The 24,316-nt window shown below is 45.0% G+C and overlaps 1 protein-coding gene across 1 annotated transcript in view; it reads left to right on the forward strand.

Moving 5' to 3' along the window:
- The window catches only part of LOC310646177 (ankyrin repeat and fibronectin type-III domain-containing protein 1-like), a gene marked incomplete at its 5' end in the record, with an annotated part of 598,148 nt that overhangs the window by 545,044 nt on the left and 28,788 nt on the right, over nt 1-24,316 (forward strand). Inside the window, 2 exon segments of the mRNA XM_083372437.1 lie at nt 21,286-21,487; nt 22,860-23,067. Of these exon segments, the coding sequence (XP_083228563.1) occupies nt 21,286-21,487; nt 22,860-23,067 (410 nt within the window).

The following is a 24,316-nucleotide window of genomic DNA, read 5'->3' on the forward strand; positions in this document are numbered from 1 at the left end:
CGAGTGGGGCTGGGTTTGCGCATACACATGCATGCACTGGCCAGCCACTCACACGGCCCAGTGGCCAATAGGCCCGGTAGTGGGCCGTGGGGACCCCTGGTCTAGTATGTTATATGATTAATTAACATTTATTAGTAGCGCTGTTGATCATACAAAGGGTTTGTCAGCTGTGTAAAGCAGAGATTCTCAATCTTTTGGGCACCAGGGACCGCTTCCGTGGGGAGAGGATTTTCCGCAGACTGGAGGGTGCGTGGTTTTGTGTGCTGCCTGCATCCCGCGGTTGGGGCTTTGCTTGTTTGTGTGGACCGGTTGCTGGCATGCCGCTGCCTGGTACCGGTCCACGGACCAGGGGTTGGGGACCCCTGGTGTAAAGGACCAACTATCCACCTGGGAAAGACTCCTGTAACCTCCGTTGTGCTAAAAAAATAATATCTAGAATCAAGATCAAGTGAAGTACTAATACCACTTTACCATGCTTTGGTAAGGCCACACCTGGAATCCTGCATCCAGTTTTGATCACGATGTAAAAAAGATGTCGAGACTCTAGAAAGAGTACAGAGAAGAGCAACAAAGATGATTGGGGGACCGGAGGCTAAAACAGATCGGGAACGGTTGCTGGAATTGGGTATGTGTAGTTTAATGAAGAGAAGGGTGAGGGGTGACATGATAGCAGTGTTCCAATATCTCAGGGGCTACCACAAAGAAGAGGGAGCCAAGCTATTCTCCAAAGCGCCCGAAGGCAGAACAAGAAGCAACAGATGGAAACTAGTCAAGGAGAGAAGCAACCTAGAACTAAGGAGAAACTTCCTGACAGTGAGGACAATTAAGCAGTGGAACAACCTGCCTCCAGAAGCTGTGAATGCTCCAACACTGGAAGTTTTTAAGAAGAGACTGGACAGCCATTTGTCTGAAATGGTATAAGGTTTCCTGCCTGAGCAGGGGGTTGGACTAGATGACCTCCAAGGTCCCTTCCAACTTTATTATTATTATTATAATATCTGACACAAGGCAGAGTGATTTCAAAAAACAGATACAGATGACCACTCCCAAACTTATAGGAAGACGATCTTCCCCCTCGTGTTCTCGTGCAAATGACAGCACGGGCAATTCTTAAGCGTTCGTTCCATATAAGCTATACCAAAAATATTCTTCAACCACTAAAGTGTTAGCGAAAGTCCTTTAGTGACTGCAGGACACTCCTTTGGGCTACTCCGATACCTTGAGCTAAGGAAGCAGTGACGAGAACTGTTATGGAGGGGGCACATTATTTGAATGATGTGAATTCTCAAGGGTAGATTTATGGAACCTCTGGGAAGAGCGTGCTGAATTACACTTCCTTTTTCGTAGCTAGCTGGGCAGTGCATTGCTCACTCTTGTGGAAGCAATGCTAAACCCAGCTCCTGTCTATCGTTTGCTCTGTCCTGGAACTGTTATTTCGGGAAGCATGTGTATGTGCCCTCCGGATGCAAGTGGTTGGTTAAGAGGTCCTCCCTGCCATGCTGTTGGAGAGACCTGCAGTCCCTTGAAGAGGAAGGAAGGAAGGAAGGAAGGAAGGAAGGAAGGAAGGAAGGAAGGAAGGAAGGAAGGAAGGAAGGAAGGAAGGAAGGAAGGAAGGAAGGAAGGACTAGGACCAGATAACTAGAGGTAGAACTAGAATTAGAACAAAGAAGAACTTTGCTGACAGTGAGAGCAATTAACCAGTGGAACTCCTTGCCTCCATATGTTTGAATGCTCCAACACTGGAGGTTTTTAAGAAGAGACTGGACAGCTACTTGTCTCAAATTGTATATAGGGTGTCCTTGAGCAGCAAAGTCCCTTCCAACTCTGTTATTCTGAGAAGGAAGGATGGAAGGAAGGAAGGAAGGAAGGAAGGAAGGAAGGAAGGAAGGAAGGAAGGAAGGAAGGAAAGAGAGAGAGAGAGAGAGAGAGGGAGGGAGGGAGGGAGAGGGAGAGGGAGAGGGAGGGAGGGAAGCTAAATATTTATTGAGTATGTGGTACAATCTAATTCAAGAGATCACACAGAAGTTATTTAGCTTCTGTTACTCAGAATACTTCAAGGATTAACACTTCTCTTAGCAGATGTTTGTCAATGCAGGTCGTCTGTACCTCATTTGAATATAATGCACCATGCAGTATTTTCTTGAATTATCAACTGGGGTGAGGCGATATGTGAAGGGACAACCCAAGAATGGATGCTTGGAGAGGATTATCCTGCCTCTCTCTATGTTTGATTTAGGAATTCCTCAATTCATCTGATGGGCTGAATGTGGGAACTGGAATGGCGTAAGAACTGAGTGCTTTTTAAAGCAGTCTACCCAGCGAAGGGATAATTTAACCCAAATTATAATGCAGAAACCTAAGTAGATAACGCTACTGAGTGATCAGGCAAAAGCTTTTATGAGTCCATTTGCACTACTTCAGAACTGAATCATAGAATTTCTTACCGATTTGGAAGGGACCTTGGAGGTCATCTAGTCCAACCCGCTGCTCGAGCAGGAGAGTCGATACCATTTTAGACAAATGGATGTCCAGACACTCCTTGAAAGCCTCCAGTGATGGGACACCCACAACGTCTGAAAGCGAGCCGTTCCACGGGTTGATTGTTCTCAATTTCAGGAAATTCCTCCTTTGTTCTAGGTTGCTTCTCTCCTTGATTCGTTTCCATCCGTTGTTTTCTTGTCCTGCCTTCTGGAAAATAGTTTGACACACACCCCCTCATCTTTGTGGCAGGGACACGGTGGCTCAGTGAGTTAGGACGCTGAGCTTGTCGATCAGAAGGTCGGCAGTTTGGCGGGTCGAATCCCGAGTGCCGCGTAACAGAGTGAGTGCCTGTTACTCGTCCCAGCTTCCGCCAACCTAGCAGTTCGAAAGCACGTAAAAATGCAAGTAGAAAAATAGGGACCACTCCGGTGGGGAGGTAACAGCGTTCCGTGCACCTTTGGCGTCTAGTCATGCCGGCCACATGACCACGGAGACGTCCTCGGACAAGCGCTGGCTCTTCGGCTTTGAAACGGAGATGAGCACTGGCCCTAGAGTCGGAAACGACTAGCACGCATGTGCGGGGGAACTTTTACCTTTACATCTTTGTGGCAGCCCTTCAATTGCTTAAATGCAGGTCATTCAGAGTCATTAATGTGCCTCAAAAGTCTTGTCATATCTTTTTGCAGTATAGTTGTGTGTGTTTTTTTGCCTGATCAGAAAAGATACCCATTTTACACAGCGTTCTTTGGAATTCAGAGCAACTGTAGAGTAAAAGTGTGTAAATTAATCCGGATTAATTAACAGTGTGAAAGGGAATAATTGCACGTATGAGACACACAGATTCTATTTCTCAAGTGGAAGATCCTCTTGATGTCTACATTCAGTGCTTCCTGAAACCACATTTAGCGAGATCTGGTAATATTATCCATGAACTATACTAAGTGTCTTCCCCGGGCGCATGAAACGAGAAGTTCTAGTGTTTCCAAAAGGATATCTTCTCTCAGATATTTTGGTCCAGCTTCCTCCCTCCACCGTGACCCATTTTTTACAACCTCAAAATCAGTTTCTGTCCATCAAATCATCCCGCCTGTCTCCAGAGGCAGGGTTTAAAAACGGCCTTCTCTCTCTCCCTCTCTCTCTCTCTTTTTAATGAAAAGGAAACAAGAATTTCTTTTGTTTGTCATTCGATTCTGCCAAGAGAAGATGGCTCATTTGGGAAAACAAGGATGGTTTTTCCGAGGCAAATATTTTCCAGGTTCTCAGGATTGGAGAAAAGCTGGAATCTGTTGTGGGATTCGCTTCTCGTTATGAAAAACAGAGACGTGCAGTCAACAGAATATGGAACAAGAGAGCAGAAGGGACCTCGGAGGTCATCTAATCCAACCCCTTGCTCAAGGCAGAAGTCCTTATTCTAGCCCACCACTCCAGGAGCCCAGCTGTTCCATTGATGAATTGTTCTCATTGTCGGAAAGCTTCTCCGCAGTTCCAAACTGCACGGCTTTGGAGAATAAGTCAACCCCTCTTCACACAGCAGTTGTGCATGTAGGTGGCAAAGTTAGAAGCCACACAAAATTCTTCCTCCCCTTGATTAGTTCTGGCCACCTGTTGGCCTGCAAACGTTCTTAGGTGCCTTCACTGGGAGAATTGCTCTGTGCAAGATCCTCGTCCCCCATCCAGTTGACTGCTTTCCAATTGGATTGATTTAAACAAAATGCAAAGTTTGGCAAGTGAATAAGCTATTTGTTACCAAGTTCCTCTTATGGCCATAGGGATCACGCGAGGTTTTGAGCTGCAGAGAAATCTTAAGCAGGCAAATCCCCTTTATTCTAGTTAGGTGTAAAATTTGAAAAAAAGGGAAATACAAATAAATAATACATACATACATATACATATACATATAGCCCTAATAAGCAGGCATATACATAGAATGAAGGCTATTGCTAAGCACATTTGATTTGTGCTTAGATTGTAAGCCGCCCTGAGTCTTCGGAGAAGGGCAGGATATAAATGGATTAAAATAATATATATTATATATATATATACATACATACATAAAAAGGTAAAGGTAAAGGTTCCCCCGCACATGTGTGCTAGTCGTTTCCAACTCTAGGGGCCAGTGCTCATCTCCGTTTCAAAGCCGAAGAGCCAGCGCTTGTCCAAGGACGTCTCCATGGTCACGTGGCCGGCATGACTAGACGCCAAAGGCGCACGGAACGCTGTTACCTTCCCACCATAGTGGGATACATACATCCATATATATATTGCGCTCAGTTGTAACCAAGCATTATGGAGGCAGACAAAAATCTGTCCAGCTTTTTCCCCCCTCTAGCCCTCTTGTATATTGTTATATTTTTCCATTACTGGTTTTTTAGAATATGTCCTGCTTTGCTGCAAGAGATTCCTGGTGTAAAATTGAAAAGCGGATCACTGTTCCTGCAATGGGGTCAAACGAACAATAATCATCGCTTGTGTACGTGATAACATTGTGTTATCAGGGAATGACTCTTTCTCTATTTACCTTGAGGACGACTAAGCCTTTTGAATAACTGGGTTATTCCGAAGGACGTCTCATCCCTTATCAAGTGACCCAGGCGGGAAAATGTGCAGCCCGTTCCAGGACGTTAAATTATAAAGTTACGTCTTTGTTTGGTGTCTCCAAATCAGTCTTGCGACTGCTTGGACAAGCCCTGAGGTTTTATTGTCAAGATGTCCCTAGTGGTTTGCCCTTGCCTCCCTCCTAGGGCTGAGGGAGAAGGGCTGGCCCAAGGTCATCTAAGGTGCTTAAGGTGGACCTAATAGGCGGAGTTTCCCAGTTTTTAGACTGGTATCTTAACCATAACACCCAACTGGCTCCATAAATGTAATAGAAGGTTGTTTATTACATGCTTGGCATGTGGACTGATGGCAACTTATGTAACAGCACACAGAGCCTACCATAATACAGGTAGTCCTCGACGTACGACCACTGTCCGCTAAGCGAGGTACTTGTTAGGTGAGTTTTGCCCTATTTTATGATCTTCCTTGCTGCAGTTGCTAAGTGAATCACTGCAGGTTGTTAAATTAGTAATCCTGTTGTTCAGTGAATCTGGCTTTCCTGTTGATATAATTAATGATGATGATGATGGAAGGGACCTTGGAGGTCATCTAGTCCAACCCCCTGCTCAGGCAGGAAACCCTATACCAGGTGTAGGCAACCTTGGCTCTTTTATGACTTGTGGACTTCAACTCCAGAATTCCTGAGGCAGCCATGCTGAGGGGAAAGGGAGAGGTTCCAAGCTGAGCCATGCTGGCTCAGGAATTCTGGGAGTTGAAGTCCACGAGTCATAAAAGAGCCAAGGTTGCCTACCCCTACCCTATACCATTTCAGACAAAATGCTGTCCAGTCTCTTCTTAAAAGCATTCACCGCTTCTGGAGGCAGGCTGTTCCACTGGTTAATTGTTCTAACTGTCAGAAAGTTTCTCCTTAGTTCCAGGTTGCTTCTCTCCTGGATGAGTTTCCATCCATCACTTCTTGTCCTGCCTTCGGGCACTTTGGAGAATAGCTTGACTCCCTCTTCTTTAGGGCAGCCCCCGAGATACTGGAACTCTGCTATCATGACACTCCTTGTCCTTCTCTTCATTAAACTAGACCATACCTTGCTTGTCAAGAAGGTCACAAAAGGGGATCATGTGACCACCCCCGGGACATTGCGACCATCATAACAGAATGTATTTATTTTCTTGGGCTTGTGAAATAGAGAGACATCTGCTGCTTGGAAGAAAGGCTAGATCAAATATGGAAGGCCTTCACTAAAACAAAGGTGTGTCTCATGAAGGCTGTGAACTTCCCACTGACAACAGAAGGCTGGGGAAGCCAGACCACCAGAAAGCTGAATAATCATGCTTCACATCGTGTGCTGGAGAAAGGATTGGGGGGACCTTGGACCTCAAGAAGAAGAAATCATCCGGCAGGAAATAAAGTAAAAGTGAATTGCTTATGGAAACATCACTCCCAATGTTAAAGCCTGAATATTTTGCAGAGGTGAGATTGAGTTGTTGGAGAACATCATGGCTTGGCCAAAATACAGGGAAAGAAAGGAAAGAAAGAAAGAAAGGAAAGAAAGAAAGAAAGAAAGAAAGAAAGAAAGAAAGAAAGAAAGAAGAAAGAAAGAAAGAGAAAGAAGAAGAAGAATGAAAGGAAAGAAAGAGAAAGGAAGGAAGGAAGGAAGGAAGGAAGGAAGGAAGGAAGGAAGGAAGAAGGAAGGAAGGAAGGAAGGAAGGAAGGAAGACTGCGAGAGACAAAATGAACTGCAAACTATCCCTGATGAAATCAGTCAGATCTTTGTTCAGTGGATCAGAAAGAGTCCAAAACAATTGATCAATGACCAATAAAATGTCCAGTTAGTTGGGAGCACCCAGTAGATCTAGACCAGGAACTCTATGGAAATCACAAAATTGCTTAGCAAGAAGTTTCTTGCCCAAAATGAATTGTGCCCAAGACTGGAATACGGAGAGGACTTCTTTGAGAGGAATAAAGGACGCTCGGCAAAGAGGAATGTTCTGTGGCCCAATTTGCTGTGACTGGAAGAAATGGTCCCAAAAAGGGACATTGGTTTCTCGTTGCTCTCCATGTCCAATTAGCTACAGTGGGCTTGGGGTGAAAGGCAGATCAGTGTATGGTTTTGGCCACCTCAAGTTCTCCTCAGAATTTCCATCTTGAGATGTCTCCAGAGTTCTATCTCCAGACAACTCCAGAGTTTCTACCTCCAGATCTCCAAACTTTGCATCTTAAGATATCTCCAAACTTTCCACCTCGAGGTCTCTTCAGAGTTTCCATCTTGAGATGTCTCCAGTTTCTATCTCCAGATATCTCCAGAGTTTCTATCTCGAGATCTTTCCAGTGTTTCCATCTCAAAATTTCTCCAGTTTCCATCTCGAGATCTCTCCAGAGATCTGCTTAAGGCTTGGAGCAGTCTGCCTGCTGTCAGAAGATCCTTCCTTCCTTCCTTCCTTCCTTCCTTCCTTCCTTCCTTCCTTCCTTCCTTCCTTCCTTCCTTCCTTCCCTCCCAGCCCTCTTCTCAAGCTGTGTGATACTCTCAGATTAAGCTGTTGGCTCCAAGCAGGCCCGTGTTGCCAGGGCAACGTCTACAACAACCTGCTTTAATAACCACCTCCTTCTCCTCACTTTCAGTTCAGTACAGCCAAAGGCTGCTCGTGCCAAATATTTGGAGATTATGCGAGCCTCTTGAACTCAAGGGAGCCTTAACATTATCCCTGAAAGGCGGGGTTTTCCCCGCTGACCCAACAGTAACATGTTTACCATACATCTCAGGGCGTTAAGTCTAAATGAAGACTTTAAGGGTGGATTTCTTGAAATCAGCGCAACGAGTAATAAATTGAAGTTCTGTAGATTTCAGAGGCTCTATTTTCATTCCGAGGGAGCCTGGGTTCAGTCCCATATCTTCAAAGATGGGAAGGGAGGGTGGGAGGGAGGGAAGGAAGGAAGGAAGGAAGGAAGGAAGGAAGGAAGGAAGGAAGGAAGGAAGGAAGGAAGGAAGGAAAGCTTAAATTTGAAAACCTAGCTGTGGCAAAATTCATGTGTAATAATATTCCATGCCTCTAGCAAATGCTTTTCCAAACTTACCCACATGCCCCTATTTATGAGGTGCATTATTTTAAAAAAATGCATGTTGTTTCAAAAAACTAAAACAGAACTTAATCGGCCAGCCTTCCTTAGCACACTCGCAAGCAGACTACAATCACAAGTCAAGAATGTTCTACCGAGTTGCTTTACAGGGAGTCCTTGTTTAGCGGCCACAATGGGGACCAACAACGGGGTTGTTAAGCATAGCAGTTGCTAAGTGAAAACCCCCCACTCTGCTTATGAACTGACCGATGCTAGTCTATGACCATAACAAAGATTTGAGGGATTGCTGTAAAGAAGGGCTGTGTGGGTCAACCCATTTTCCAAAGCGCCCGAAGGCAGGAGAAGAAGCAACGGATGGAAACTAATCCACGAGAGAAGCAACCTGGTACTAAGGGGAAACTTCCGAACAGTGAGGACAATTAACCAGTGGAACGGCTTGCCTCCAGATGTTGTGGGGGCTCCAACAGTAGAGGTTTTTAAGAAGAGACTGGACAGCCATTTGTCTGGAATGGTAGACGGTTGAGCAGAAGGTTGAAGACTTCCAAGGCCCCTTCCAACTCTTCTATTTGATCAGGAGATGGAAGAAGAGGTGCACCCTAAGTTTTGCAGGCAGAACAGGCAATTCCAGAAAATGGCTGCGCCGGACTTCCTTTCCAGGGTTACACTTAAGAGTGAGGCTAGGTCCCAGGTCCAGCATTCACCTAGCTTTTAGCCTACTTCCCCTCATTCTCATAACCTTAACTTGAGCAGCAGCTGCTGAATACTGCTGAACAGACATTCCCTCCCATCCTTGCAGAGGCTCTCCAGGCCAAAATAATTGAATTAAGCCATTTGACAGGGCTTGGGTCACTGTGACTTGTTGCTCCATTCTGTTTTCACTGTATTCCTTTTAAATTTTAAAACACACACACACACACACACACACACACACACAAAGATATCCCAAGATGCCGCAAGCTAATTATAGTGTCGTTGAACCTCCTCCAACAAAATAAAATATACGTCCTACAATTCAGACTGAAGCTTCTCGGCACAGTCATGAAACCTCACATACAAAAAACAAAAACAAAACACACACACACACACACACACACCAGCAACCCAGGGCAAGCCACATCCAAAGAGTGACAGCATCCTTTGGCATGCTTTTAAAGTTCAAAATGTGCACATACGTGTGCATACGTCTGTGTGTGTCTGTGTGTGTGTGTGTCTCTGAATCACAGATTGTCCTATTTCCTCTCGGCTGCTAATCCTCTCCCTGGTGACCAGAGCTGCTAAATTTATAAGTAAGTCGATTGAGCATAGAACAGATCGGGGCTACCCTGTAAAGGTGGTGCATTGGTTATGAACGTCGATTCCTTCTGCTTCCCACCTCTGCGTCGAATGAGATTCCATATTTGATTTTCGCTGTATGTTTCGAAACGGTGGTCAGGCTAGTGAATGAATAAGCGAAGATGCCTTCCTCCATTTGACTTAGCCATCTTGAACATCTTGAGGCGTAAAGAAAGGGGAAGTCGCAGGAAGCAATGGGTGGGAGATGCTCAAAGGGAGATGCTACCTACGAAATAAGGAGGAATTTCCGAACCTAATTAATCAACTGGAGTTGTGACTGTTCGATCCCTGGAGGGTTTCAAGAAGAGATTAGGCATCCATTTGTCCGGGATGGTATTAAGGTCTCCTACCTTGAGAGCAGCGGGTTGGACTAGTAGATCTCTAAAGGTCCCTTCCAGCCTTATGATTCCATGTCTATGAATATAATCTCTGTACAGGGACGGGAGGACCTTCAACTGGGTAATTAACTGATTCCTTTCCTGGAATCTCAAGAGTTTATCCAAAAGATAAATGAACCCCCCCCTCTCTCTCTCTCTCTCTCTCTGTCTCTCTGTCTCTCTCTCCCTTCTTTTGCTCTTTCTTTCCCTCTTCCTATCTCCCTCTTTCTTCTTTCTTTCTTTCTTTCTTTCTTTCTTTCTTTCTTTCTTTCTTTCTTTCTTTCTTTCTTTCTTTCTTTCTTTCTTTCTTTCCCCCCTCCCTCCCTCCCTCTCCCTCCCTCCCTTTCTGTCTTTCCTTCTCTCTCCCTCCCTCTCTTCTTTCTTTCTCTTTCTTTCCTTTATTTTCTTTCTTTCTTTTTCCCTTTCTTTCCTTTTCTCCCAATTTTTTCTTTCTTTCTTTTTCCCCTTTCCCTCCCTCTCTCTCTCTCTCTCTCCCTTTCTTTCTGTCTTTCTCCCTCCCTCCCTCCCTCCCTCCCTCCCTCCCTCTTCTTTCTTTCTTTCTTTCTTTCTTCCTTCCTTTCTTTCTTTCTTTCTTTCCCTCCCTCTCTCTCTCTCCTTCTTTCTATCTTCCTCCCTCCCTCCCCCTTCCTTCCTTCCTTCCTTCCTTCCTTCCTTTCTCCCTTCCTTTCTTTCTCCCTCCCTCCCTCTTTCTTTCTTTCTTTCTTTCTTTCTTTCCATCCCTCCCTCCCTCCCTCCCTCCCTCTCTCTCCTTCTTTCTATCTCCCTCCCCCTTCCTTCCTTCCTTCCTTCCTTTCTTTCTTTCTTTCTTTCTTTCTTTCTTTCTTTCTTTCTTTCTTTCTTTCTTTCTTTCTCCCTTCCTTTCTTTCTCCCTCCCTCCCTCCCTCCCTCCCTCCCTCTTTCTTTCTTTCTTTCTTTCTTTCTTTCTTTCTTTCTTTCTTTCTTTCTTTCCATCCCTCCCTCCCTCCCTCCCTCCCTCCCTCTCTCCCTCCCTCTCTCTGTCTTTCTCTGTGTGTGTTTCTTCTTTCTATCTCAACTCTCTGGCTGTTCCTTGTTTCCAGCAAGGGAGGTGAGGCGCTCTGCTCTTTCTCCAGCATCTGAGTCGAGGTTGGAATGCCTAACCCTCCTAACCCTGGGCTGCACCGATTCCAGTCAGTCTGGTGCCACGATTCGGATTTCAGTGTGGACTTTCCAACCCGGCCATATTTAGAATGTCCTTCCCTGGCCTTGTCCTGGGGGTGGGGGAGCGGCAAGGGGAACCCACAGCACAACTAATTAAAAAAGAAGAAGAAGAAGAAGAAGACAAAGAAGAATCAGCCAAACAAAAACAATGTAATTAAAGGGAACTGCGTGTTCCCATAGCAGGAACGTTTGCCCAATGTTTCCTCGCTTCAACATTTAATGTGAAGCGGCAATTAAGGGTTGGGGGGTGAGTGATGCATTGGATAAAACCCATCAAACACCCCACTTAGGGGAAAGGGAAGGAGATGGACACTGAAGTCAACCAGCCGGATTCTCCTCCCTAAGACCGTAGGACGAGCAGTCCTCTCCTACTTATTAAAGAGGTGCAGAACTTTCCTTTCTGGACATATCACTTATTGAACTGTTCTGACCTCATAACTCCCAAAAATTGGGCGCTTAACCTCTAAATCAAGGGTGTCCAACCTTGCAAACTTTAAGACCTATGGAGTTCAACTTGTGGTCTTCAGCTCCCAGAATCCCCTAGTCAGCCATGCTGGATGGGGTATTCTGGGAGTTTAAGTCCACAAGCTGAAATCCACAGGTCTTAAAAGTCGCCGAGGTTGGACACCCTGCTCTAAATGTATCAGTGAGTTAGCAGGAGACCAATCTGCTCCGTTGAGTTTTAGATCCATCGGTTCAACGAAAACAGCATCCTCGCTGCAAACATTCCATCAAGTTGCACTCCCCGTTGAAGAAACAAGACTTCCAATTCTCAAAGTGAATACAAGACAGGGTTTAGTTAGCCATTGCTGGCTGGGGAATTCTGGGAGTTGAATTCCACAGGTCTTAAAGTCGCCACAGTTGGACGCCCCTTCTCTAAGCCTATCCATGGCTTGGCAGGAGACCAACCTGCTCCATTGAGTCCTAGATCCAATTCAGCAAAAACAGAGCATTGTCACTCCAAACGGTTGAACGGGTTGCGCACCCCGTTGAAAAATCAAGGCTTCCAATTCCCAAAGGGAACCCAAGTCAGATTTCAGTTTGCCCTGGAAGAGAGTTTGCCAGCCCTCCAATGTTTGCAGGAGAGAAGCATTTGGGCTGGCTGAACGTCATGCGAAATGAGGCACAAGGCCTGGAGCGTGGATGCTTGCTGCTCACGGTGGAGAAAGACGGTGCCAGGGTGATTTCCTGTCCTAGCAGCAGAGACTATTGAATTAAAATATCTGTTTTGTTGAAGGTAAATAAAGCTGCAGGCTAGCCAACGAAGCAGGAGGAAGGCGCCAAAAGGAAGCCAACACATTGCCTCTAGAACGGCAGCTCAGCCAAGCCCACATTGTGTGGCTAGATTGGAAGATGATGTCATTTGGGTTTGAATGGAAGGATCAGAATGACTGGAATGCTAAGAGCAAAGGAGGTATTTATTGATCCTACCACCCTTGGCCATAGGAAGGGCCTTTGCCAAATTCTTGAAGGAAGGACAGTCAGGTAATAGCTGTGAAACACTGTTGGCTCCAGAATGGTTTTGTATCAAGCTGCAAGCACGCTGAAAGAGCTTCCAACCAAGGTGCATTAGAACTGAGGAAGAGAGAGAGAGAGCAATGACATCCACCTATCTAATTAATCATCATCTACCTAGGTGCAGGTAGTTCTGGACTTATGACAACCATTGAGATCGGGATGTCAGTTGCTAAGCAAGGTGTCACGGTTCCGACAAATGAAACTCTTCAAAAGAACTTCGAGGCATTGTTTTCCTTAAAGCAGGCATGTCAAACTCGCAACGTCACGTGACGTATCGCGACTTTCCCCCCATTGCCAGCAATGTGGTGGGCACGGTTTCGGGATGATGCGTCCAGCTGACGGGCCAGCAGTTTGACATGCCTGCCTTAAAGGACCTTTTATTCAAGTAGCCTAATATTGGCACTTGCATAATCAAAGCCAAAAACTGAATTCCCCTCCCCTGGGCACATAGTATCAAAGCACAATTCCCTCCTCCAATTAACAGTCATAAATCACATTCCCCAATTATCTTGAAGCGTAGGCTTCCTCTCCAGCTCTCCAGCCCACCAATTCTTTATCAGCTCTGGGCTCAGTAACCTTGATTCTCAGGCTACGTTTAGTGTTGTTACGTCTAGGTGGACTCTCGTTCACATCCCCGCCCCCTCCCAGCATCATCTAACTCTAAAAGCGAAAGGGAAAAAGATGGCTACATTTCCATCTGTTGTCAGTGCAAAAACATCCGATGTTTGCAGCGTTGACACAAGGTGGTGGGAGTCATGCCCAATGTTGTCGCCTTCTTCTTTCCCATGGCTGTTAAATGAATGACACATTTGTTAAGTGACTTTGCTTGTTAGAGGCTGGCTGGGAAGAATTGCCAATGGCAATCACAGGGCCCTGGCATGCTGCCACCATGGTAGAAATTGCCAAGTGCCTCAATTTTGACCATATGGGGCATGCTGTGACCGTTGTAAGCATGAGGATCAGTCAGTCATCACTTTTTTTTTCCCCAGTGCCATTGTAGCTTTGAACAACTGCTAAAGAATGGCTGTGAAAAAAGATACGTGTAATGGCTGGTAGACGACCTATTTCTTGCAGGGACTGAAGCTGCAGGATACATAAATTGGCGCCCGTTTGGTAAGAGGCCAAGTAGACTTGCGACTTCAAAAGTAGCACTGAGAGCAAAGAGGCAGGAAGAGGCAGGAAATAGGAAAGATGCAAGTGAAAGCAAACTCTTTTACAGGTAGCTCTCAACTTGCAACAGCTTGTTTGGTGTCCGTTCGAAGTTACCACGCTTGTAACGTTGCTGGTCAGAAGCCAGCTGGGAAGGTCTCATATGACCCAGGATGCTGCAGCTATCATAAATACACCGCCAGTATCAGCCTAGTGCCCAAATTTTGATCGTTGGGATGCTGCAAGGGTTGCAAGAGCGAGGGCTGGCTTTTTTTTCAGCCCTGTTGTAACTTTGAACAGTCATTAAATGGATGGTTATAAGTCGAGGACTACCTGGATCCCATCCAGTTGTTGTTAGTTGCGAAGTTGTGTCCGACCCATCACGACCCCATGGACAACCTTCCTCCAGGCCTTCCTGTCCTCCACCTGGAGTCCATTTAGACTCACGCCTAACTGCTTCAGTGTCTGTATCCAGCCACCTCATTCTCTGTCGTCCCCTTCTTCTTCTCTTGCCCTCAACCTTTCCCAGCATGAGGCTCTTCTCCAGTGAGTCCTTCCTTCTCATTAGGTGGCCAAAGTATTTGAGTTTCCACTTCAGGATCTGGCCTTCTAAAGAGCAGTCAGGATGGATCTCCTCTAGGACTAACCGGTTTGATCGCCTTGCAGTCCAAGGGACTCGCAGGAGTCTTCTCCAGCACCATAGTTCAAAGGCCTCAATTCTTTGGCGCTCAGCCTTTCTTATGGTCCAACTTTCACAGCCATACATTGCAACTGGGAAGACCATAGCCTTGACTATACGCACTTTTGTTGGCAGGGTGAGGTCTCTGCTTTTTAGTGTGCTGTCTAGATTTGCCATGGCTTTCCTACCCAGGAGCAAGGGTCTTTTAATTTCTTGGCTGTAGTCCCCGTCTGCGGTGATCCAGTGGTGGGATTCAGATATGCGAACAACCGGTTGTCTGTGTGGATGCTGCTTCTGGAAGTCCATTCTGGGCCCGGGCAACAAAAAATTAGCTACCGGTTCCGCCGAAGTGGTGCGAACCAGCTGGATCCCACCCCTGACCCCATCCCAAGGTTTGTGAGAATAAGTTTGTAACGTGGTTTTTGAATGTCTTTAAGGTGGGAGCTGTACAACTCTGTAGGGAGATGCCATTCCACAGGGCTGCTCCCAATTCATGCCCACCAGATCGGCAGTGATTTATAGAAATAGCTATGAACAAAGTGAGGCGTTGCCATGGCAGCAGAAGCCAAACACCACTTTTTTCCCCCTGCATCTGAGGGTCCAGTTGGACTAATCCGGTGTAGACATTGGGTAGACAAAGACGTTTGGGTCTGTGACACAGTGAGTACAAATAGCTTTAACTCTGGTTTTCCGGCTTTCTAAGGAGATAAATCAAAGCATTATACGAAACAGCTGAGGAGACAAATGTCGTCTTGGGCTTTTCATCTTGACATGCAAAGAACTAGGATAATAACGGGAAAGGAGGTTTATATGGTTATTGGCGTCCTTCTCATGGCCTGTGCGTCTCCATGTCTTCCCAGGCATTCTCTGATACAAAGGGATGGAAAGCTTGCTGCAATTCACCACAATAAGCGATGCTAAGATTATTTCGGTAGACGGCCCAAATCTCTCTCTCTCTCTCCTCTCTCTCTCTCTCTCTCTCTCTCTCTCTCTCTCTCTCACACACACACACACACACACACACACAAAACCCACTGTCTGTTGCTTGGCTCCTGCTGGCCTTGTGGTTAAGTAGGGGCCTCGTCTCTTAAAGCTCGGTTGGTATCATTAAGGATACAGAGGAACAAACAAAACTTGCTTCTGGCACGGAGGGGATTTCTCTTTAAGCTTCAGGGTTTCTTAGAAAGCCAAACAGCTTCAACTTTAAGGCTGTTGAAAGTAGGAAGATGAAATAGTTTGCCGGATGGAAGAAAGTCAGAGAATAACGCGTTACGTGCGTATGAACCTAAGCGGAGTCCTCGACTTAACGGCGGTGCTGCAAGGAACTTCAAAGTTACAGCGGTCCTGAAAAAGCTGCTGGGGCTAGTGACCGTTCCTCACGCTGACGACCGTGGCAGCGACGGTCCTGTGATCGAAATCCGGGCACTCGACAACTAGCATTTTTGCAGCATCCCGGCGTCAGGTGATTGCCCTTTGGGACCTTCCCAGCTTGGAGCCAGATTCGTTTAACGACCATGTGATTCATTTAACAATTGCAGCGGCTTTTCGGTCTGCTCGGTTACCGATTCAAACCGTTCTCCTAGACCCAACTTAGAAAATTAGCAAATTAACCTTACGGGTTCGTTGTCCTCCGGCACGTACTTTTTAATTAGATGCTGTGGGTTTATATTGTTGCAGGGCGGTGGGGGGGGCGTTCCCCCCCCCGATTGTTTCATATTGTTAATGATTTGACTAGTTTATAAGCGGTTTTGAAGAACTTGGCAGCGGAACGTTGAAAGAGATGATGACTTTTTTTTTTAAGGCTACACCAGAGGCCTGGCGCCCACGTTGACTTTTAATATAAAGAGTTTGTCACAAGCTGATGCCACCCTTCCCATTTCACATGGCAAGCATTGCCCGGGTCCAAATGACAGCTAGTATTTACCCCATCAGGGAGCATGTTTGTTCTCATGTCTTTCCTTGACACGGCAAATACCCACTGTCGCCAAGTGGGCTGGAAAGAGGTTCATTCATAAGAAAGGCTCACCGTGTAATTTCAATGAGATAAAAATCATCTCAGGTCAATTTTAATACATTTTAAAAAAAAAACCCAGACAAACCAAGCCTGAACCCAGTTTCTTCTGTGAGGATCTGGGACTTTCTCTGCTTTCCTGACTATGGTTGGTTAAATCAACTGCAAATGGCTGGGTTCGCACATTACATTTAGCAATCCAACATACTTTGGAAGCCACGGTGGTGGAGTTGTCCACGTTAAGTCAAAGCTAAACGATCCACCTTAATGCTTAGTTATTTGTTTTATTTGTTCATGTGTATCCCCTCCTTTGTTATTTTTACATATAACTCAAGGTGGTGAATAAATCCAACACAGCTTCCACTTCCTGCTATTTTTGCCACAACAATAACCCTGTGAGGTGAGCTTAGAGAGAAGGTCAGCCAGCTGGCTTTTGTGGTTAAAGCGGGACTAGAACTCACAGTCTCCTGGTGATTGGCCCAAAGTCACCCAGACAGCTTTTGTGGCTGAGATGGAACTAGAACTCCCACTGACCTGGTAATTGGCCCAAAGTCACCTGGCCAGCTTTTGTGGCTGAGACGGAACTAGAACTCCCACTGACCTGGTAACTGGCCCAAAGTCACCTAGCCAGCTTTTGTGGCTGAGATGGAACTAGAACTCCCACTGACCTGGTAACTGGCCCAAAGTCACCTAGCCAGCTTTTGTGGCTGAGATGGAACTAGAACTCCCACTGACCTGGTAACTGGCCCAAAGTCACCTAGCCAGCTTTCATGCCTAAAGCAGGACTAGAACTCCCACTGTCCTGGTGATTGGCCCAAAGTTACCCAGCTGGCTTTCATGCCTAAGGTGGGACTAGAACTCCCAGTTCCCCAGTTTCTAACCTGGTGCCTTAACCACTATATGACATGAAACCAGCCACTGACCTATTCTCTTTCTTTATGCGGATCTGTGGTTAAGTCATATTTATTTTATACATAAATGACCTTTATTGAGCCTTTTGTTTCTTTTACTATTGGTAGTTGTATTTTCCACTCTGAGTTTAGTTCTTGTTGAGCACCTTTTTTCAAAAAGGAGGAGGAGGAGGAGGAGGAGGAGGAGGAGGAGGAGGAGGAGGAGGAGGAGGAGGAGGAGGAGGAGAATAGATAGAGATAGAGATAGATAAGATAGGTAGGTAGGTAGATAGATGATAAATAATAATAATAATAATAATAATAATAATAATAATAATAAGAAGAAGAAGAAGAAGAAGAAGAAGAAGAAGAAGAAGAAGAAGAAGAAGAAGAAGAAGAAGAAGAAGAAGAAGAAGAAGAAATGTAGACAGTTTTTAAGCTGTGAAACAAGCAGGAAAATTAGAGGATACCCTGAATGAACAGTTTTCTAGTTGGAAGAACTACAGCTCGGATTAACTAACCTAAAAATGCAACTAAAAAAAGAGAAATCTCTTTAATGTACAGCACTCAGAGTTAAACTTTCAAAAAAGAACGTGAATGAGGAAATATTCAAGGGGGGGGGAAATGAATCTATGTATGCAGTCTTTTAAATTAATTGCATGCACAGATACTTTCTCCTTAAATTATGGAGTGGGGCCACCCTAATTTTCCTCTTTCCATATAATACTTTTCCTGTGATTGGGTAAATGCCATTTTCCAGAGACTGGTGAACCTAGAAAATGTTACCCTTCCATTTGCAGTCCTTAAATAAATTGGTTTCTTTGGCAAGGAATTAATAAGGGTTTAAACTAAGACGATTCTGCACAGACATACCAAACAAAGATAATGTTTTTATACCATTGAGAAAATAAAGAGTTAAAGCAGCTGGCACATGCAAAGTTGGTAGAAATTCGTTTCTTCATCATGCAACCTAAGAAATAGAGAAAGTGTAAAGCAAATCCTAATCCCTCTCAGTTTAAGTTCTGGAAAATTTAGGCCTGTGGAAGTTAAAAACAAAAATATAAACCTGCTGCAGTCAATGTATGAACTGGCCAGTATTGAGTTTTGGCAACTCACTAATGTCAACACCCATTTTGTAACTGGAATGTGTGTAATTTTAGAAAAAAAAATACGTAGTGACATGATCACTATTACTTATACTAAGCAGCCTGTGCTGTTTCCATAATCCTGGTTTTCGGGTTATGTAAATAAATGAAAAAGAACCATTTCTAGTATAAAAACCAGTAGGATCCCCTCAGTTTATCTGCCCCATGCAAGCAGTCCTCGACTTGTAACCATGCACTTAGGGACCGAAGTTAAAGCAGCCCTGGAAAAAAAAAGTGACTTACAGCCAGTCCTCACACTTATGACCATCACAGCATCCCCACCATGTATTTCAAAAGTTGCCGTGTCCCGGGATCAAGCGATCGCCAGTGGCAACCTTCTCAGCTGACTTCAGTGGGGAAGCCCAACCGCGTGATCCACTTAACAACCGCACAAAATTGGGCAGGAGTCCCTGAACAAACTGCCTTGCTTAGCAACAGAAATCCTGATTTCCACCAGGATTGTGGTCGTAAGTTGAGCTAATACCTAGATAGGTGATGAATTGTGTGTTTGTGTGTGTGCGCGCGCGCGCGCATGCACGCACCATTGCTCTTTCTCCCCGTAACGCACCTTGGTTTGAAAACACTTTGCAGCTTGGACAGAACAGTTCTGGGCTCAATGGCGTTTCACAAATTTGACAAGACCTCCATCCTGCCGGCAAAAGAAATTCTGATCCCTGTTGTGCTCGTAAGTCGAGGACTGCTTGTGGTGGTGAAAAAAAATCACCCGTTCTTTGCCGTTCTTCGTTCCTGAGTCAGTTCCCAAGCTGTAAACTCCACCAAAGCTCTTATCTGATGTCTGCAGTTTTCCTTGGGGACTTTGTCAAACCCACAGCCAGGAGTCATTTCCATCCATTTTCACCGATGCACATGCAGATAACCTCACCGCTAATTACATCCATTGGCTGCCTTGGCTGCCTTCACACAGCCAAAGGACCAGAGACCACACCAAGATGCATCGCTCTCTGATTAAGTTTGGTGCCAGATCAAATCATTTACGGCCCTTCCAGAGGATGGTTAAGTCTGGAGCCATCCAGGGCTTTTTTGTGTGTGTGTAATCCTAAGCTACTCTGCGGCTGAAAACCCAGGTTTTGCCACACAGTCCCACCCCTTGGCACGGGTGCAAAGGCATTAATTCCTTCCTGAAGCACAGGTATATATATATTTATATATTATTTTTAAGGGAGACAGGTTAATCTCTCCCCATCCATTCCCATCTAGAAAAACGCCTGGGAGGAGACTTAAAGAGACTGCAGTATTTCAAAGCTCTTTGAAACAAAACAAAACAAGTGAAATAATGTAATTCATTGCACATTGCCTCCGATAACATCGCTGCAATCGTGAAACAATTGCGGTTGGGGTTCCCTTAGTACCGTCTGCAGGGCTGTCTCTAAACTTGGGTGTTTTGGTGTGTTGTTTTTTTTTTTTTGGAAAGAGATGCTTCTTTAGCATTATGCAAAACCGAGAGGCTTTTAAATTTGCTGTCCTTTTGCAGGCCTTCTCAGGAGAAGTAAGGCAGGGGCATATTTTATTTTTATTTTTACAGCATTAACGTTACAGCTCCTGATCCAGTATTCGCGTTATAAATCTTGTCTTGTTTCCATACAGCAAGTGTCTTGTTTGGTTTGATTACATTTGATCCAACTGCAGTGTGATTACATAGAGTGTGTCTTCAATTCCATCTTGACTCTTGCCTGGCTAGGTCCCTGTAGTTTTCTTGACAAGATGTATTCATTTTTTTTAATTCACTGAACAAATGTACATAGCCACCCAACTTTCACATGATTCTGCGGTGCTGGGAATATTAACCTTTCGCAGGGTAAGAAGAACCCAAACAAGTTGAAATGAAGATTCAGGAAGTTGTCTTCTTTCTAGGGCTGGCAGAGAATGACTGGCTCAGGGTCAACCAGCTGTCTTTATGGTTAAGGCAGGATAAGAACTCCTGGGCTCCCAGTTTCTAGTTTAGTGTCTTTAACTGGTACACCAGTATGTGCCTAGGTGTTGGTGAGAAGAAAAGAGAGATAAAGCAAAGTTAACAAAAGTTAAAAGAGAAGAGTGGGCGGGGGGGGAGGAAGAGAAGGAAGAGGAGGCGGAAAAAGAGAAAGGAAAAAGAGAGAGAAAGAAAGAAAAAGAAAGAAAGAAAGAAAGAAAGAAAGAAAGAAAGAAGAAAAGAAAGAAAGAAAAGAAAGAAAGAGAAAGAAAGAAAAAAGAAAGAAAGAAAGAAAGAAAGAAAGAAAGAAAGAAAGAAAGAAAGAAAGATTTAGCAAAAGCAATAGACTTAACTTAAGACCCCCTTCTGATATGAAGTTCTATGTTAACCTTATTGCCATATTTGTCTTTTATCTATTCTAATTTCTTATTTGTTTTGGTTTACATAGAGTCCCAGATTTTCTTTTGGAAGCTATTTTAAATACATGTTTTAACTAGTTAGAGGACTTACTGAATATGGTCTTGGCTGTAAATACGGGGGACAAGTTTTACACTGGTAAAAAAGCATTTAAAATAAAATAAAAATAAAAGACATTTCACAAGATATGTGTGTTTTAAAATTCCATACTAGAATCATTTGTCCATTGTAAGGAAGGACTTAATAAAATACGTACATCTCTTTTGCGCTGCTGGATATAAGCGACATCTAAAAATATTCAGAAATCTTAAAAGGCTGTGTTGGGGTCACAATTTTTCTCTAACGCTGTAGCAAACTTTTGAGTTGACCAAGCATTTGTTCACCAGCAGGACCACACAGCTAACAAATCAACAAACCTACTTTGCGCTAACAAACTTTAGCAACTTTCATCTACAATTTGTAGTTGTCAATTTTTTTTTTTAAAAAAAGAAATTTTAATTTAGCATTCTCCCTTTGTTGTTGTCGTTCCTTAGGTCTTCCTCACCAAAAATGACCCAGCAACTAAGAGATCTGCAGTTAGCCCAGGCTCGAAAACAGCCGGGACCGTCATCCCCAAATGCCGCCAAGAGACTTTATCGGAATCTCTCTGGAAAATTCAGAGTTAACTACATGTCATTTGATGAAGGAAACCTAGCCGGGAAAGCTGAAAAAGAGAAGCAGCGAAAATCCTACCTGGTAAATAGATTTTACTACTTGGTCTGAGTGAGGAGCTCAGTGGGTTTATTTTAGGAAGTTCATGGCTTCTTGTTCCAGAATAAAAGGGGGACGAAGGAAACATGGTTTCCTTCCAGATATCAGGGAATTGTTAGCTAGGCTGGAGGAAGGGGTCAAGTGAGGACCTAGCTTTGAATCCTTGTATAGCCAACAAATGGCATAACGTGGTTTCCCCTGAAATCCGCGAAGCTTTCTCTGGTCATTCCCAAGGGAAGGCAGACAGTTTGGTGAAATTCTTGCAACAGAGGCAGTGTACAATAAAGCTTCAGCCTGAAGCTGCTCATGAGTGGTTCTGCTTGCTTGCACCTGACATCATCTCAGTGTTTCATTCATGGAATGTTCATATAACATGAGAAGAAGGAAGCAGCCAAACTCTTTATCAGATCCAGGAGAAAGTGTTTGTTTCACGAGAACGGGAGAAGCAAATACAGTTGTGATCCATCTTTCCCTTGCTGGCTGGGGAAAGAGAATTCCCAGGGTGGCTGGGGTATTCTGGGAGGTGACATCCACATATCTGAAAATTGCCAAGGTTTAGGAACACTTAGTAAGCTGATGGAACCGCTCAACCCTTGCTTTGTCGTATTCGTGGCTTGCAGTACAGTTCATGGCTGCTCAATGCTCTGAATGATGCGTTGATTACGGTCAACTTATTGCGAATTGCAAGCGAAGATATGAATGAATGCTCTGAATGATGCGTTGATTACAGTCAACTTATTGTGAATTGCAAACGAAGATATGAATGAATGCTCTGAATAATGTGACAAATGCAGCAGCTAGTCCTTGACCACAGTTGAGCCCAAAATCTGTTGTTTTCTGCCCCATTTTATGACCTTCCTTGCCAGAGTTGTTAAGTGAATCGCTGCAGTTGTTGAGTTAATAACATGCTTGCGAAGTGACTCTGGCTCCCCCATCTACTTGGCTTGTCAGAAGGTTGCAAAAGGGGGAATCATTATGACCTCCGGGACACTGCGACCGTCCTACATGGGAGTCAGTTGCCAAGCATCTGAATCCTAATCGCATGACCCTGGGGATGCTGCCACAGTCGTAAGTGTGAAAAATGACCGTTTCAGTGCTGTTGTAATTTCGAACGGTCACTAAACGAGCTGTTGTAAGCCGAGGACTAGCTGTGCAGTCAACACAGTGTGAATGGCAAGTGAGGAAGTGTCCATACGGTAGTCTGCAACGGCAGGCTTTGGAAGGGATAAATTGCACCTTCCTTTCCCCCATCCCTGTGAGTGTGTGTGTGTGTGCTAAAAACACGGTAAGGTCTTCTGTAGAGTGCCAGATGTTGCTCAGATCTAGCCGGATGGTGTGACTTTGTTCCTCTCTGTAGTTTCAAGGCAATGCTGCTCTCTTTGAGGCTGTTGAGTTGCAAGACCTGGATAAGGTGCAAGAGCTGCTTAAACAATACAGTCTGGAGGAACTGGATCTTAATACTCCTAATAGCGAAGGTCTCCTGCCACTAGACATCGCAATCATGACCAACAACTCGCCCATTGCCAAGACCCTCTTGCTGGCTGGAGCCAAGGAAAGTCCTCATTGTAAGTCAGAAGCTCTTTATTATCCTTAACCTGCCCCTGAGTAGTTTCTCATAGTAAGAATAATGGAGAATATTTCTAGCTCAGGGTTGAACTGTGGGGCACTTGACGCTCTCTGAGCTGGGTTGTTTTCTTGCAGACGTTTCCTTAACCAAACAAGGCAACCTCATCAGTGCTAGAAAGGAGGGGGTTTGCGGAGTAGAGGAGAAGAGGGAGGAGGAAGAAGAGGAGGAGACTGTGGGGTCCTTGGTGCTCTCTGAACTCGGTGGTTTTGTTGCAGACATTTCATTACCCAACTAGGTAACGTCACCCGGGTTAGAAGAAAGGGGGTTGCGGATGGAGGAGAACCGTGAGGTCCTTGGTGCTCTCTGAGCTTGGCTGTATTTATGCAGACATTTCACGACCCAACTAAATAACATCTTCAGTGCTGGAAGGGAGTTGGGTTTGCTCTCATTTTCTGTACTAGTGGCTTACAATGAGGAGGAATCGTTAATGAATTCATCAACGAGGAACTCCGAGAAGAGCAACAGATGATTGGGTGTCTATAGAGGTTTAAACCTACAACGAACGGTTGCAGGAACTGGATGGATCCACTCCAATGAAGAGAAGGACCAGGGGTGACAAGATAGCAGTCTTCCAATACTTGAGGGGCTGCCACGAAGAAGAGGGGCCACCCTATTCTCCAAAGCACCTGAAAGTAGTACAAGGACTAACAGATGGAAGCTTATCCAGCCCAGAACCATGGAGACAGTGAGAACAATGAATCAGTGGAGTGGCTTGCCCCCCAAGAAGTTGGGGCTGCTCCAACGGTGGAGGTTTCTAAGAAGAGATTGGGGAGCCATTTGTCCAGAATGGTAACAGGTCTCCTGCTTGAGCAGAAAGTTGAGCAGAAAGCCTCCAGTGTCCCTTCCAACTCTTGTCACTCTGCCATTCCGCATTTTTGGCTTGTTGGTCTTCCTTTCAAGATTTCTGCCTAGGAGCAGGCAGGGGAAAAAATTCAGCTTTAGTTATTTGTGAGTGAGGAAGCTAGTATGTCACAATGAGGGTCAGGAGCAGAATGCCCTTCCTTCAGTTAAAGCCTTCCTTTGAATGGGAACAGAAGGAGGCGCGACTTTGAATGAGCACTCTGTAGCCTTCCTCTCCTGCCAGTGTGACATTGTGCCTCAAGTTCTTGTACACACCCTGTAAAGAGGTTGCGCTGGACGCAACCCTTGACACGTCTTCTTGCTGGGTGGCCCACGGGAGAGAGAGC

This window comes from Vipera ursinii, assembly GCF_947247035.1.
Source record: "Vipera ursinii genome assembly, chromosome: 13".
Lineage (NCBI taxonomy): Eukaryota > Metazoa > Chordata > Lepidosauria > Squamata > Viperidae > Vipera > Vipera ursinii.